The sequence below is a fragment of the Phyllobates terribilis genome, unplaced genomic scaffold (genome assembly GCF_046119375.1).
Source record: "Phyllobates terribilis strain yellow unplaced genomic scaffold, ASM4611937v1 Scaffold_5__5_contigs__length_657084704, whole genome shotgun sequence".
Taxonomy (NCBI): Eukaryota; Metazoa; Chordata; class Amphibia; order Anura; family Dendrobatidae; genus Phyllobates; species Phyllobates terribilis.
In genome coordinates, this window is record NW_027362765.1 from 34,014,543 (window position 1) to 34,032,021 (window position 17,479).

At 42.5% G+C, this 17,479-nt stretch overlaps 1 protein-coding gene across 1 annotated transcript; it reads left to right on the plus strand.

The window, feature by feature from the left end:
* The first annotated feature begins 634 nt into the window (after window positions 1-634).
* On the plus strand, window positions 635-17,024 carry LOC141271409 (uncharacterized). The gene is made up of 3 exons (XM_073681494.1): window positions 635-703; window positions 13,532-13,619; window positions 15,709-17,024. Exons 1-3 carry the CDS (start codon window positions 635-637, stop codon window positions 17,022-17,024), a joined length of 1,473 nt encoding a protein of 490 aa, XP_073537595.1.
* The last annotated feature ends 455 nt before the right edge of the window (window positions 17,025-17,479 follow it).

The window sequence follows — 17,479 nt, forward strand, 5'->3', positions numbered from 1 at the left end:
TGTAGCCAGAGGAACATGGAACGTGCTACACAAGTCGAAACGATATTCACCGATGTTTCCCATATCTTCCTCAGCAGACTGTCCATCTTCCTATCCATTGTATCCTTCAGCTGGGAAGAGTCTTCAAAGGGAAGGGTTGTCTTCTTCGCTACCCTTGCTACTTGCACATACACTTTCGGAATTTACGTCCATAGTTTAGCCGTATTTTCATCCAGAGGGAATCTGTCCTTCATTTCTCCTGTAGCACTAAGCCTTTTCTCAGGTGACTCCCATTTATCCATTATCAGACTCTGAATGCTGTCATGCACCAGGAACACCAACTTCTTCTTCTTTGATTTCATCTCGTCCTGAACCGTACGGGTCGTCTTCTCCTTTTCCACCTGCATAGTGTCTCTCACCTGCAACAATAATTCTTCCGTATTTTCTGCAGAAAAGTAATACTTCTTATCCTCCTCACGTTCCTCACTCAGAACACCTTCCTCAGGTTCCTTCATGGATCCAAATTCTTCTGAGTCAGAGGTATCCCTAACAGTATACTTTCTCCTTTTCGGTGGAGATGGACCCTCAGCTCTGGCTTGCGAAAAAGACTGCGAGAAGGAGGCTCCATAGCAGCAGAATATTCTGTCCTATCTTAATGGTGTCTTCTCATCTGGGTCTTTTTATAGATGAGACCGAGATCCAGCGCCAAAATTCCACCAATCAGGTGAAAGATCCTCCATTCCTGGGCCAAAACCGCGGTTTCCAATTTGAATTTGCCGCCGCGGCCCCATGCGTTTCACAGTGGAATGCAAACGGAAGTGACGTCCTGCAGGCCGAATACCCCAAAATCCGGCGCATCCTGCATGCGCGCCAGAACGCTGCCATGGAGGATAGAGGAGACACCGGCTGGGGAGCTACAGGAGGCCCCAAGCCCCAACCTCACTCAGCTTTACCCGAAGGAGCAGGAGAGTGAGGAGGCCCCGCTCCAGAGGGAACGGGAGCTGACAGGGAAGGAAGGCCGGAGGCGATCGCTCCCTGCAGCCTGGTTCAGGTAAATTTAGTATGGTCCTGCTCGCCAGCCGCAGCCACACTAGGTAACCTCTTCATCCCATAGGGAAAGGAAAACAATGGGGATGGTGTCGGGGAGGCGCTATTTAACTTCTTGTGTTCCTGTCCCTAATTAGGATGGGGAGGATACCTCCTAGTGTGCTGTCGTGGAGGGGATTGGAGAAAAAATAAGTAAATTTGATACCACTATAATTGCATTGACCCAAAGAATAAAGCCGACTTTTATCTTGATTCTAGTTTTGAAATCCCACGTGGTTTCACCCACATACCATAAGGAGCAAGGTCACTGGAGAAGAAGGTGAACGATTGGGATTCATAGGAGATTCTAACCTTTTGGTTTTAATCTTTACAGATTAAATTTCACTTTCTGTAAACATTATTACCCATATAATCACCTTCAGGGTTTGCGTGGAAGACTTGGCCGGGGATCCTCTCCAGGGATGGGGATGATCAAAGTGACTTATGGTGAGGGACTTTGATACTTTATTGTGACCTTCTCCCAATACCCCTTATATGGGATGCAAAATATCTGTTTGGCACTTAATATATTCGTTAAATCTTCGGACAATATACTTTCCTTCATAAATATGGCAATTTTTTGCACGCTCCTATTTCATTAAATATAAAAGATATATTCTCCATACTTAAAATGGTACAAGAAACTTAGAAATGCTGACCAATCATATGTGATTTTCATACTTAGGCCACAGCCCCACTATCAGTATTTGATCAACCAGGAGTGGGTGATAAATGCAGAATTGGTGACTTGTTTCTATTATACCTTTTCTCTGATTGTTCCTCTCCTGGTTTTGGCTCACACTCCTGAGAAAAAATACTGACTAAATACTGACAGTGGGGCTGTGGCCTTAGGGTCATGTGCTGATAAGCTTCTCTTCCAGATTTTCTCAATAAAGCAGGGGCTATAGGTTTTCGCTGAAAATTGAGAGAATTAAAAAGAGAAGCTAGTTGGCATGTGACTTCAAGTATGCAAAAAGCATATGAGCAGTCACATCATGACTACTCAAATTGCTTAAATTGAGTATAGGAGGGGGTGCCAAACTGAATTTTTGCCTTGAGTGCAGGAACACCTAGATTCATCTCTCAGTATATCTCAGATAAAATGAAGGAGTCTCCGTCACTCTATACTTCTGATAGGATGGAGGAGGCCCTGTCTCGCTTTCGGTATACCTCAGATAGGATGGAGGACGCCCTGTCTCGCTCTCGGTATACCTCAGATAGGATGGAGGAGGCCCTGTCTCGCTTTCGGTATACCTCAGATAGGATGGAGGAGGCCCTGTCTCGCTCTCGGTATACCTCAGATAGGATGGAGGAGGCCCTGTCTTGCTCTCGCTGAGTTAATTACAAGGATTCTTTATCTTTATAGTTTACAGAAATGGAGGATCCTCCCTTTGTTATACTCGTATAAATGGAAGCTTCTTTCTCTGTCTTCATCAAAAATCAACAATGTTCTTTCAGTCAGGATGCTGTGGTGTGGTGTGTCTTCTCTTCTACCTTACAGGACAGACTGTCCTGTCGCTTACTCATCTCACTTTTCTGGCTCCTCACTTCTTGTTTCACTCCCTGTTGTTGCTGGGAGACACAGTCCTTCCACATGCAGGTTTATTTAACTCTTTACGAACCTGACCAACTTTTTATTTTTGGGCTTTCCTTTTTTTTTCTTCCTCCTGTTCCAAAAACCATAATGTGACATGCAGAAGTAGTGCTGTTGCTTTAAAACCATTCAGCAACTATTAGAAGTAACACAAGCACATGAGACAGGAAGTGTTGTGCTCCAGAAGCATCCAGCAACTAAAGGGGTTAACACAGTCACAGGAGAAGGGGAGTGTTTTAGCAGAGCCCCAGGGGGGGATTATGGGGAAGTTGTTTACTGTCTGGCTGGACCTGAAGAGAAAAGTGGTGTGTGTGTTCTGTATCTCCCTGTAAGTGAAAAGGATTCAAGTCAGGAGTGAAGCTAAGAATGCTGTGTTCATTAATGTGCCTTTGCATTAGAACTGTGCTGTCCTGTACTACTGGGAAGACTGTGAACTGCTGTGCTGCTAAGGAAACTGTACTGTTTGTCACTGGAGCCTGTTGCTCATAAGACTTAACTTGCACTGGCTGTGCGGCTTCTTACTAAATGCTACTGTTCTACCTTTTATAAGGACTATTGTCAAGTGTGTCTGGTCAGAAAGTGAAACAACCTACGTGTCTGTGCCTGAGGGTCAATACCCCTGTGTGCCTGAGAGAAGCTGCAGCACATGGTCTATGGTCGCCCTGCGTAACTGTTCCCCCAGGATTCCAAAGAATTCATGTAACCTGTCTCGCCTCTATCTGAACCTAGGGGCGTGCATGTAACATTGGTGGCCCGTATGGGGAATCCTGAGTGGGAATTAGCGTGTAGAGGGAGAAGAGGAAAAGTGTCTGGAAAAACACAGCAGCACAGCACCTCAACTGAACTCTGCTACACCAGTTATTGGGGACCAGCCCTCAAGAAAAACTCACTAGCAGCAATGGATGTGGAAATACAAATGCACAGAATTAGTGAGTTGCTTCTTCAGATAACCTGTGAAGAATTGAGAAAAGTAGCAGAACATATAAAGATGGCAGAAGAACAGATTTCTAAAGCACACAACCACAGGCAACTGTTAGCTGCCATTTATGCAAAAATGGATGAGCTGTGGGAGAAAGAATCTAAAGATGTCATGGGGATATTCCTCCAGGAACTAACACAGTTTCTAACCAGGTTGAAGTTGGAGGACGTAGGGGCAGCAAAAAATTACTAAAAGCGGGAATCTCCATCCACAGACTGAACCACAGGAATTGAAAGAACAATTCAAAGCCCCAACAGTCCTGCAGGAATCGCCCAAAACCTCTGAACGGGTGATAGACTCAGACAGGACCTTTAACCTGCTCGGGTTAGATAAATAAGGGAGACAGTCCTCTCTAACACCACAAATCACCTTAAGGAAAGCATTCAAGATCCTGGGACAGATTGGAGAGTGTGAACAGAAATAGAGACTGTCTTATAGGAACTGGTTGCACCAGATCGATGCAGGCTTACAGAAAGTCTACCAGCCAGATGAGATTGTTGAGGGGGTGGTGAAAGCGTTCAGCCCATGACTGAACCTCCGTAGTATGCTAGAAATGAAGAATCAATTGACCTTGCAACAGCTGAAGATGATTTTAAAAGGGCACTATAAAGAAGAGAGTACTTCAGAATTGTTCCACTGACTCATTAACCTCTCACAGAAAAATAATGAATCACCCCAAAGTTTCTTGTTCAGAGAAATTGAGCTGAAGAATAGACTGTTGTTTGCATCCAGAGATGTAGAAGCGGAGAAGAAGTTTGATGCTGGACTAGTCCAGAAGTTCTTGAGATCATTGGGAACGGGATTAATCAGCAAGGGATTATCAAGTTGCAGCTGAAACAGTACCTAGAAGACGAAGTCCTAATTGAAAAAATGACTGAGGCAGCTAGTTTGGTGTCAGAGAGCGAACAGAAGTTAAAGAAAGGTTCTGCTCTTAAAATCACCAAAATCAGTCAGCTGAAGTTGAAGGTGAAGACCCCCAGTGGCCAGTCCGAAGATCATCATGGAGACCCACCAGTGCCACCTCCGAGAGGGAACCTTAAATCGCCAACTAAAGAGAGGACCGCCAGCGCTGACTGGGAGGAAGTAATAGGAGAACTGTGAGCCGAGTTGATTGAGGTGAAAAAGTTGATTTGTTCCAGGCCAGAACCTGTATCCCTCAGACCCAGGAGTGGGTTCCAAAACAGAAGATACCCAGCTTGTGAAGTGTGCCGTTCATCAAATCAGAGTACGGTGTGTGTCCACTGTCTAAGATGTGGTGAGGAAGGACATTATGCCAAGGAGTGCCAATGGTCACGGTCGTTTGGGCTAAAAGACAGGAGGTTGCCAGTGCGGGGCAACTGGTAACAGCGACATGGAGGAGGCCCCAGAAGTAACTCCAGATCTCACCAAACCCCAGAATGGCGCATGAGGTAAAATGGCTGCGTCAGTACTATCCCCAAGTGTGTTCCCGTCTACAACAGCTGCAAGGGAGACAGGGGCATCAGGTACTTAATGCCCAGTGCGGAGGTCAAACGATGTACTCCTGGGAGGAGGATTCCTCAGTCAGTAAAGATAGCCTAATCAGTGAAAGGTGCTTTATACAGTGCCAGCTAGATGGACTCCTAGTAAAAGCACTGTGGGACAAAGGAGTCCAAGTGAGCCTTTTAAATGAAGAATGGAGAAGGCGCTACCTGCCACACACTTGCCTTTGGTCACTAATAGAACTCTTGGGACCAGTGGAACTCCATGGCAAAGCCGTCAACCAGAACGAAATCCCTTTCATAGGCTGGGTAAAAGTGACTTTCCAACTCAGGGCCACGAATAACAGCCACACCATTGAGCTCTTGGTACCTTTTCTCATGACCAGTGATCAGAACGTGGCAGAGGATCCTATCCTGGGTTATAATGTAATCAGTGAGGTCATCACGAAACACAAGTCAGGGACACTGGTGGTTGATGCAATTGCCACATCGCTTGGCAAATGTGATTCATAGAGTAAAGCACAGAATACAATGGACCTAAAAGAAGTCAAGATAGGCTTGCGCACAACCATCATCCCTGCAAACCAAATGGTGGGGGTGAGGTGTGGCTTCCGGGAAGAAAAGTCCAGAAAAGACCTGTTCTTGCCAAAAGACTCCTCAGCACTTCCAGAAGGCCTAGTTCAAGGTGAGACTGTGATAACGATTCCTACTGGTGGGTTTGCTCGAGCGACAATACCGGTGATGAATACTACGAAAGGATTCATCCAGTCTGTTCAGCGCTCCCAGGAGACAGGCACCAGGCAGAGGTATTAAAAGTCTTCAGAAATTTACTTAAATAAAAACCATCATAAAAAAAGATGCATAGAACAACGCGTTTCGGCTGTTCTATGTATCGTTTTTTTATGATGATTTTTATTTAAGTAAATTTCTGAAGACTTTTAATACCTCTGCCTGGTGCCTGTCTCCTGGGAGCGCTGAACAGACTGGATGAATCCTTTCATTTTCTCCTGACCTTCATTCCACGGTCTCCTGGCTGAGAGATCCGTTGTATCCAGACTATAGCTGCACATCAAGGAGTCAAGGCATCTCAGTCAGACCTAAGAGGTCGATACGCTATGCCACAAGCTACATTAAAGGTGAGCAAATTAGCTTCTGAAAAATAGCTGAACCTAATAATCTGCACTTAGATCTGCGCCTGTGTTTTCTGTCTTTTCCCCTCTCCTAGACCCCATAGCCTTGGGGTCATATACCTCTGGTGATGAATACTACGAGACACGAAATTAGACTGTTAGGTCACATCGAAACCATTAAAACAGTGTATCCAGCCAGTGTGAGACCCGCCCAGGGGTCTACAGTGAATTCAGTCTCCCCACCAAGGGGGAGAAATTGCATGACCCACCTCAGGGTCCTGGGATCCTCCAGTACCCCTGGAACACTTGTGTGCTGAAGATCTAGCGGTAGCAAAACAGATGCTGAGAGAAGAGTGTCATGCATTCTCCAAAGATGACTCTGATATAGGCTGTATCCCATCGTTGCAGTTGAAAATCTGTTTGAAAGACATGACCCAGTAACCAGAAGTTACATGTCTGTGCCAAAACCATTACACCGTGAAGTGAAAGAGCATTTACAAGATCTAATCAACAGAGGTTGGGTCCAAAAGTCTGTCGTCTTATTCCTCTCCTATTGTCTGTGTTAGGAAGAAGGACGGTACACTGAGACTCTGTTGTGATTACTGGGAACTAAACCGAAAGTCAGTACCTGATCTACACTCGATACCAAAGATCTAAGATAGGCTATCCAGCATATCAGAAAGCACTTGATTCTCTGTCCTCGATCAGGGTAAGGCATGCCGCCAAGGGTTTGTCAAAGAGTCCAGTAGACCCTTGCCAGCATTCATCACACCGTGGGGATTATATGAGTGGATCTGCATACCATTTGTGCTCAGTTTAGCCCCAGCAGAATTCCAGAGGAGAATGTAGACATGTTTTGAAGGATTGAGGGACGATATCTGCCAGCTGTACTTGGATGAAAATGTGGTACACAGCAAAACCTTCCAGGAGCATGTTGAACATGTGAGGACCATATTACAGCAGTATCAACAACACGGAGTTAAGTTGACCCCAAAGAAGTGTGAACTGTTCAAAAGGCAAGTCTGATTTCTAGGGAAAATTGTGTCCGGAGAATGATATACCATGGACCCAGCAGAAATCGCACTGGTACTGGCCTTAAAAGACAAGTGGCCCTCTACTGTCGGGGAGTTGAAGCAGATATTAGGATTCCTCTACTATCGTACTTGCGTTCGTAACTTCTCCAGGATTGACACCCCACTATATCTCCTCTTGGTGGGGGGAATGACAGAGACAACACCACCCAAGGGGGAAAAAGAAGACCGCGGGTAGGACCGGGGTCAAAAGAAACAATGCTGTTTCGTCCCAAGAGCCCATTCTCTGGACAGCAGACCACCAGGTGGTATTGGAAGAACTAGTAGACTACCTGGTAAAACCACCCATCTTGCGATATCCTGATTTCAATTTACCATTTGTTCTTCAATGTAACACTTCGCAAGTTGGACTGGGAACTGCCCTGTATCAGCATCAAGGTGGAAAAATGAGTCATCGGTTACGGTTCTAGAACGTTGACAGACGCCGAGAATTCCCATCTACATTCCGGAAAATGGGAGTTCCTGGCATTGAAATGGGCTATCTCTTCTTCTACAGCAAAGAGTTTGAGGTATTCACTGACAACAACCCTTTGACCTATGTTGTTACTACAGCCAAACTGAATGCAATTGGTCAGAGATGGGTAGCTGAACTAGCTGACTTCAATTTCAGCATCAAGTACAGGCCAGGAAAATGCAATGTGGATGCTGACTGATTGTTAAGAATGCCACTAGAGCCTGAGGAGTTCTTGCAAGAATGCTCGGATGAAGTCAGTCTGGAAGCAATTGAGAGCACTACCCAGCCATTGCAAGCTTATCAAGTGGAAGACACACCATTGTGATGTCTGTTGACGGTGGAAACCACCATAAAAGTGAGAGAACAAGTTCACCCCCGGTCTATTCAACAACTACCAAAAGGGAAAATCTGTAGAGCACAATGGGAAGATCAGATAATTGGTAGAATACTACTTTAAGTGGACCAAAATCGGTTTCCAAGTAAATGAGAGAGAGACAATGAGTCACCAGCAGTATCTGTTTTAATTAAAGACTAGACGAAGCTCTACCTCAGTGAAGATGGTATCCTGTATCGTAAAGGAGGACAAAACCGGAAGTTGGTACTACCCAGAGTATTCCGTAGGTTGGTCTTCAAAGAACTCCATGAAAACATGGGACACCTGGGAGTGGAAAGGACAAAAAATTTGATCCGTGAATGTTTCTTCTGGCCATACATGCAGAGAGATATTGAGAGGTACATGACCAGGGAGTGTGGGTGTCTGAAAGATAAACGTCCCAACACATCAACCCGGGCACCTATGGGCAACATCCAAACTACGTATCCATTTGAGATGGTCTCAATAGACTTTCTACATCTCGAGACGTGCAAGGGTGGTTACGACTACATCTTGGTGGTGATGGACCATTTCACTCGATTTGCTCAAGCTTATGCCACCATCAATAAATCGGGTCAAACAGCGGCAGAGAAGATCTTTAATGATTTTGCTTTGAGGTTTGGGTTCCCTACGAGGTTACACCACGACCAAGGAAGAGAATTTGAGAACCAGCTCTTTGCCAAGCTAGGAAAGTACTGTAGAATTCAGAGATCCCACACAACGCCCTATCACCCAAAGGGTAATGGACAAGTGGAATGTTTTAACTAGACATTATTGTTGATGTTGCGCACTTTAACAACTGATGAGAAGAAAGACTGGAAGAGCTCTGTCAAAAGTGGTACATGCCTATAACTGTACAAAGAGCGTTGCAATGAGTTACTCACCCTTTTTCCTATTGTATGGACGATCGTCATGACCGACACCGGAGTATCAAGCATGATGTTGATTGGCAGAGACTTACAGAGCGTATCCGGAGTACGTTCGGAAATGGAAGGATCGGATGGCAGAGGCATACAACATAGCATCCAAAGTGGTTACGCAAGGACAGAGCAAGAGTAAGGAGTACTATGATCGAAAATGTTATGGAGCAGAATTGGCACTGGGAAGCCGGGTGCTAGTCAAGAACGTACGTGAGAAAGGCGGTCCAGGAAAACTTTGTTCATACTGGGAAGACAAGGTGTATGTGGTCGTAAGGAGGAAAGCTGATGACAGTTCAGTGTATGAAATCCGATTGGAAACTGGAGACAAGAAAACCAGAATAGTCCATCAGAATTTACTACTACCCTGTGATTATCTCTCACCACAACAAGACTCCCCAGAAGTAGACCGACATCATCCGAGATCGACTAAGGGACCTCCACAGACTAATAAATGGCAAGAGGGTAAAACATAACCTTTATTCAGTATTATTTAAAAAAAAAAAAGATTCAAAAAGGTGGAAGGTGCATGCATAAGTACAAGAAGTACCAAAGTACAATAATATTAAGACACAATAGGAAACTTATCCTTATCCTGATGGTGTTCCTATATAAGAAATAGGTCACACAAGACCTTTGAGGAAATGATTTCTCAGGTAAATGATGAATACTAACATCTTTGTTAGTGTTCATCATTTACCTGAAAATCATTTCCTCAAAGGTCTTGTGTGACCTATTTCTTATATAGGAACACCATCAGGATAAGGATAAGTTTCCTATTGTGTCTTAATATTATTGTACTTTGGTACTACTTGTACTTATGCATGCACCTTGCACCTTTTTTGAACCTTTTTTTAAAAATAATACTGAATAAAGGTTACGTTTTACCCTCTTGCTATTTATTATAACTAACTGGGTACCACTTTTTTGCTATTTTTGACCTCCACAGACTGAAGCTCTGGAGGTGGATAGTGACCTTGAAAATTCCGATGGAGAAGAACACACCGTTGTATTTCTCGGACCGGCAAGGAAAGGGATGTACCATTCCCAGGAGAGTGAACTAAGTTCTGAGGCTCCAGAGTTCGTACCAAGGAGTACAGATAAAGTCCAATTCAGATCTGCTGATCGAACACCGGCCCTTGAAGAGACCGATCGACACTCGGGAGGAGCGGAATTACCAGAATGTGCGGAAACAGGTGACTCGAGTGCATGAACTTACAGAGGCACCGCCAAGAGCATCTGAGAAAGCACTAGAAATGAGTGCGGCGGAAGAAACTCCTGTGACAGAAGAACCTGTGGTATCTGAGGAACAACCCTCCAGGAGGATGTCAACTCGAGAAGTGAGGAGACCCGTGATGCTGACGTATGAGACACTTGGTGAACCGAGTCAATTACCAAGGACTGTCGACTGGAAACTGGTATCTCTGCCTGCGGACCAAGTAAGCCCACTGGACTGGTATACACCACCGAGAGGCAGTATGGAAGATGTTGCCTACTGGAAAGACTTGTTTTCATGCTTTGATTTTTCTTAAAAGACTTTGTAGAAACAAAGAACTGTTAAAGCATAGATTAAGAGAGCTGGTTGAAGACATATGAAAAGCTCCAGCTGAAGAGATGCTGATTGTTTTAATTGTGTTAATTGTTTATTTCTTACAGGCATCCTACAAGAAAAAGGTAGTAAGAATAGGTTGTTATCAATGTTTATGAACATTATGCCAATTTGTATATAAAGCTATCCAACTTTCACCACGGTCTCAGAATTGGTCAGATTGACCTATTAAGAAGAATGTCAAGGATGACATTCAAAAAAGAAGGAAGGGTGTGACATGCAGAAGTAGTGCCGGTGCTTTAAAAGCATGCAGCAATTAAGAGTTAACACAGTCACAGGAGAAGGAGAGTGTTTTAGCAGATCCCTAGGGGGATTGTGGGGAAGTTGTTTACTGTCTGGCTAGAGCAGAAGAGAAAGGTGGTGTGTGTGTGATCTGTATCTCACAGAAGCGCCCCTGCAAGTGAAAAGGATTCAAGTCAGGAGTGAAGCTAAGCACAGGTCAGGTAGAGTTCCTGAACTAGCAGTGCATAGTATTGTCAGGCAGAAAGATAAGGACTGGAAGAAATGGTGTCACAGGGATCATCTCCCTCAGCAAACCCTCTCCCCTCCTCTATCTCACTGTGCTGTAAAGAATGCTTTGTTCATTAATGTGCCTTTGCATTACAACTTTGCTGTCCTGTACACCCAGTGCCAGAGGCAGCAAAACAACCCCAAAACATATTTGAACCTCCACCATATTTGACTGTAGGTACTGTGTTCTTTTCTTTGTAGGCCTCATTCTGTTATGGGTAAACAGTAGTATGATGTGCTTTACCAATAAGCCCCATCTTGATCTCCTCTGTCCACAAGACTCTTTACCAGAAGGACTTTGATTTACTCACATACAGTTTGGCAAACTGCTGTCTATCTTTATTTTTATGTGTGTCAGCAGTGGGGTCCTCATGGATCTCCTGCCATAGCGTTTCATTTCATTCAAATGTCGAGGGATAGTTCATGCTGACACTGATGCACCCTGAGACTGCAAGACAGCTTGAATTTCTTTTGAACTTGATTAAGGCTGCTTATCCACCACCCGGACTTTCCTGAGTTGCAATCTTTCATTAATATTTCTCTGCCGTCCACATCCAGGGAGATTAGCTACAGTGCCATGGGTTGTAAAATTTTTGATGTTGCGCAGAGTAGACAAAGCAACATCAAAATCTCTCGAGATGGACTTGTAACCTTGAGATTGTTGATATTGCTCAACAATTTTAGTTATCAAGTCCTCAGACAGTTTTCTTTCTGTTCTCCATGCATGTGGAACACACCGACACACAATGCAAAGATTGAGTCAACATCTCCCCTTTTTTTTATATGGTTTCAGGTGTGATTTTCATATTTCCCACAACTGTTACTTGCCACAGGTGAGTTTGAACAAGCATCACATGCTCCGTTGTTTCCCCACAATTTTTGTCAGGCCCATTGTTGGGGTTGTGTATGACATGATGTCCAATTTGCCTTTTTTTGTGTTGTTCCAATACACACAAATGAAATAAACATGTGTATAAAAAACATGTATAAATGCAATAATTTTCTGGGAGAAATACTCCATTCTCCGGAACAATTTCAAGGAGATATATATAAATTTTTGTTACAAATTTGTGTCCAGCAACTTTTTTTTTTTTTTTATTAAATTTTTCCATCTGTGGAGTTAAGTGAGGGCTTGCTTTCTATTTAGCACTAAGCATTAATTGTCTTTTCCCACTCTGGCATTTTACAATGTGCGTTAACTAATTTTGTGTTTTGATAAATTAGACTTTTTTCGATAAGAAGACTATACCAAATATATTTATCTCCTTATTCACATTTCTTTATTTTGGAAGAGGAAAAAGTGGGGTTATTTTATTTTTATGTTTTTAAATATCTGACCTGTCTGTCCATGCCAAAAAACTTGCAGAATACCTTCATAGAAAAATCACAGTTCTCCCATGAAGCTAAGCCTGTGACGGAGCTTCATAGGAGGACTAACATGGCAGCTTAGAAGATATTCAGCAGCTAAGTCAATGGCACTATTTAAATCATTACACTACAGCGATCTGAGCAAGTTGCAGACAGACGTTAGCTTTGTAACACAGACGGCATCTACCTGATCTGATACGATAAAATATTACAGCCCGGGTAAGACTGAAAACCTTCATATAGCCGTTTGGTGGTGATGTAGTCAGTCACTGATTCTGGTAAATGAGACGAGAATTAGCATTATTGAAGATGAGTCTATGAGAAATGTATTCAACTGCAGACTCCGAGGAAGAAACTGCTTGTTGTGTGGTCTAAAATATATGTTTTATTTGCTTAGGTGCCCTGCCAGTCTCTCTATTTCCTGGTGATTCCGATGAACCTATAATCCCTACAGCTAATCGGTGGCCCTATGAAGGGATCAGGGTGATACAATAATACTGTTATCAGGATTTCACCATGGTTTTCTCCATGGAGGAGTGAGTATTTAGAAGGATACAAAGATCAGTACAAGGACGTCATGATGGAGGATCACCAGCCCCTCATATCACCAGGTAATAGACCGGACTAAATACACACGGCCTATAATTATCTGTATGTAAATAATGAATTCAGTCCCTGTATGTGTTTTCCTTCAGTTCTATCCAGTAAGAGGACAACACCAGAGAAATGTCCCGGTCATCTTCTTCCACAAGACTGTAAACAAGAAAATCCCAATATTCCTCAGGATCATCAGGTAGAAAGAGAAAAGGGGTCATGAGATCTCCTCTGTGAAGGTCTTGTACTCAGTCTTGTTTCAGTCTTTTGTGTCCAGTACTGTAAGTTTTATACTTGTGTAATCAGAATGGTGTAGATGGCAGAATTAGAGCTGATCATAGATGTGACTTCTCCATCTGTCTGTGACTTTTACAATATGTTCTTCAGGGTGAAGATCTGACCCATATTCATACAACAGAGAGATGTGTGAGGGGTGATGAGCGCTGTAAAGAGATTTCTACAGATAACCACCCAAGTGAGTAGTAACCACTAAATGCAGAGAAGTCACAGGTTCCTCTCAGTTACCGATTGTGGCTGCTTTACTGGTGGTCTAGTCCGGCCAAATCTCAATAAATAGTCAACATGCTGCCACTAAACCAGTACAGGTTACTCCCCCCAAAACTGTCCCTGTTGCTTTGTGCGTTGATAGAACTTTTTTGGACTGAGATCCATTCCAGTCAGAGCTTATAAACCGGAGAATCCACCCTAACCTCATGAATTAGAAGATGACTAGATCTCTAAACTGTAAAGCCAAATGACAGTATACGTAGAATGTGCTGACAATTTAGAAAATCTTGTGAAGAAAAATATAATCTACATGGTGACCCCTTAAAAAAAAAAAAAAAAAAAGTGGAGGGTGATGATGCTGTTGCCTTCCTTGGATGAATCTACCTTCTCTCCTTTCTGTGCTTCCGGATCTGCTCATACGGTCCCTACAAGACCAGGTTCAGTCTTTCTGGTCAAACTTTGTTCTTATGACCATTTGTTTCTTTTACTGTGTCTTCTATTGCTACAGATTTCCTATGTCTTATATGTTTGATTGTGGGGTGCTTCACTGTCTTCTCTAGAAGTCTGCAATTCCCTGGTGGTCTTAAATTTAGATGTCAGACATTTGGCAGAGGCAATGGAGACTTTTATTAAAGAAACGTTGGGATTGGACTATGTTAGCAAGTTCTCTTTAAATGTCTAATAGTCTTCAAGAAACTCATTTCTGATTCCGCTCCTTACAAGAGTAGCCAGAGCTGACCTCCAATCAGTTCTTTTAACCATTTGATGCCGCTGGCAAACTTTTGATAGTTGTATTTAAATGTAATCCTCTCTGGTGCGCTTAAGCATCGGTACTCTCCTGAAAAAGTAAAAGTATAAAAAGAAAAATTAAATGTAAAAAATGTAGTTACACCCTTTCTTCCCTATTTAAACATAAGGGATTTTTTCTTTATTTCTTATTGCCGCATACGTAAGTCTGGTTAAAATGAGAATATTACCTAGCCTGTATGGTAAATGCCGTGAAGAAGAAAAAAACAATTAAAATTATTTTAAAAAATGTTGGACGTACCCCAATATGATGTCGAAAAATTAACAAATTCCCCCTAGGAGGAAAAGGGCCCTATTTTAGAGATTGTAAATAAAACTTGATTTTTATTGTTAGTAATTTAATAACATCTTCAACTAGTCCAATTATTAAAAACACAAATACAGCTATATCTTATTTTACTGTCTATTTAGATATAGGGCCCTGTGACGTGCAGTTCCCGGCTGGATCCCGTGCCTGCACTGTTTCCTCTGTACGGACGGCGCTCTTCTTCCTGACGTCTGTATAGCCTTGTGCAGCAGGAAACTTGTGCGCAGGCGCCGGTGAGTCACTCTGCCTTCCCAGCGCCTGCGCACAAGTTTCCTGCTGCAAAACACTACACTGATGGCGGGGAGAAGAAGGGTCATCAGTACAGAGGAAACAGTGCAGGCACGGGATCTGCCTGGGAACTGCACGTCACAGGGCCCTGTGACGTGCAGGGGAGGTGGGGTGAGTATGGAAATAGGGCTAGTAGGCGGCGATTTCTTGGCATCCTGGGGACGCTAAGTTTTTAGCTTTTTTATTAAATTATTTCTGCTATTACACAGCAACCAGACCGCTAATATGGGCCATACAGGTAAGTATAGAGTCACCTTTCTATCATCATATTAGCAGCCTGAAAAGTCCCAAGGGGTGACAGATTCCCTTTTAAAAGCTTAAAATGCCTCAAGTTTGTGTGAACTTTCTTGACAATTTTTGTTATGTGCTACCTCCTTGTAGGAATTGCTCAGTTCGAGTAACGAGCATCCAAGCATTTTAGTGCTAGCTCATCCCTATTTGTGAATGGTTATGGTCTTACTGAATAATTTGAATTGCGATTTCTATTAACATTTTATGTACAAATGTTTTAAAATTGAAATCAAGGATATTTTATTCAAAAATAATTTGGCTTCATTCTTGGCAGATGACTTTACCAGGAGATCAGAGGGACATGTGACATCATTTTTTAAATCGGATGACCTTGATACAATTGACGTGAAAGCTGTTTTTCCAGATAATCCATCATCCTTTCCCAATGGCAATCTATCATCTGATCCTTTTAAACAGGTCCTAACTTCTGATTCAACATGGACTATTATAAAAAACAAAGTGCCCTTACAGCAAAGAAAACATTTTCAAGTTCGAAATATGGAAAAAGTTTTTCCCTCAGTGTCTCAAACAAATCACACAAAGGAAGAAATATTTTCTTGTTCAGAATGTGGAAAATATTTTAACAGCAAAACAAATCTTGTTAAACATAAGCAAATTCACACACTGGAAAAGCCCTATTCCTGCTCAGAATGTGGGAAATGTTTTGAACATGAATCACATCTTGTTATTCACGAGAGAATTCATACTGGGGAGAAGCCATATTCATGTTCAGAATGTGGGAAATATTTTAGCCGTAAATACCATCTTGTTAGACACCAGAGAATTCACACCGTGGAGAAGCCCTATTCCTGCTCAGAATGTGGGAAATGTTTTGAACATGAATCACATCTTGTTATTCACGAGAGAATTCATAAAGGGGAGAAGACATATTCATGCTCAGAATGTGAGAAATATTTTAGCCGTAAATACCATCTTGTTAGACACCAGAGAATTCACACCATGGAGAAGCCATATTCATGCTCAGAATGTGGGAAATGTTTTGAACATGAATCACATCTTGTTATTCACGAGAGAATTCATAAAGGGGAGAAGCCATATTCGTGCTCAGAATGTGGGAAATATTTTAGCCGTAAATCACATCTTGTTAGACACCAGAGAATTCACACCGGGGAGAAGCCATATTCATGCTCAGAATGTGGGGAATATTTTGAACATGAATCACATCTTGTTATACACCAGAGAATCCACACAGGTGAGAAGGAGCCATATTCCAGCTCAGAATGTGGGAAATGCTTTGACCAGATATCAAATCTTGCCATACACCAGACAATTCGATCAAAGAAGAAGCCATATTCATGTTCAGTATGTGAGAAATGTTTTGAATGTGAAAAGCATCTTGTTATACACCAGAGAATTCACACAGGGGAGAAGCCGTATTCGTGCTCAGAGTGTGGGAAATGTTTTAACCAGAAATCTAATTTTCTGAAACACCAGAAAATTCACACAGGGGAGAAGCCATATTCCTGCTTAGAATGTGGGAAATATTTTAACCAGACATCAAATCTTGTTGTACACCAGAGAGTTCACACAGGGGAGAAGCCATATTCATGTTCAGAATGTGGGAAATGTTTTAAGCACAAATTAACTCTTCTAAAACATCAAAAAATTCATGCTAGACAGAATGTGGCAGATGTTCAGAGTGTGAGAGATGTTTTATAGACAAATTTGACAATGTTGGACATCAGAAAAGACACACAGAGAAAAAGCTAATTGCAATCTCTGAACATACTTTTTTTTTTATCTTACCAATATTAGATCAATAAAATTGCAAATTACTTTTTTAATCGTTGATCCTTTCCTTGTTGTTAGGAACATTTGGTGTGATTTCAAATTTTTTAAATTACTTTGCATGCTGAGTATACCCCAATACAACATAATCATAACATATGATAGGTGCAGCCAACTTAATCCTACACTTATGACACTCGGGGTCCTTTCTTTTATCGATATTTGACAATTATCTTTGGTGTCAAATGAATCCTAATATATAATGAACATTTGCAAAATTCTATACTCTGTCCAAGTCTAAATTATACTAGATGATTCTGATTAATTTATTGGTCCAACTACATTCTCCCATATACTTTTTTTCTGGAGCAGAGGTCGGCTCATCC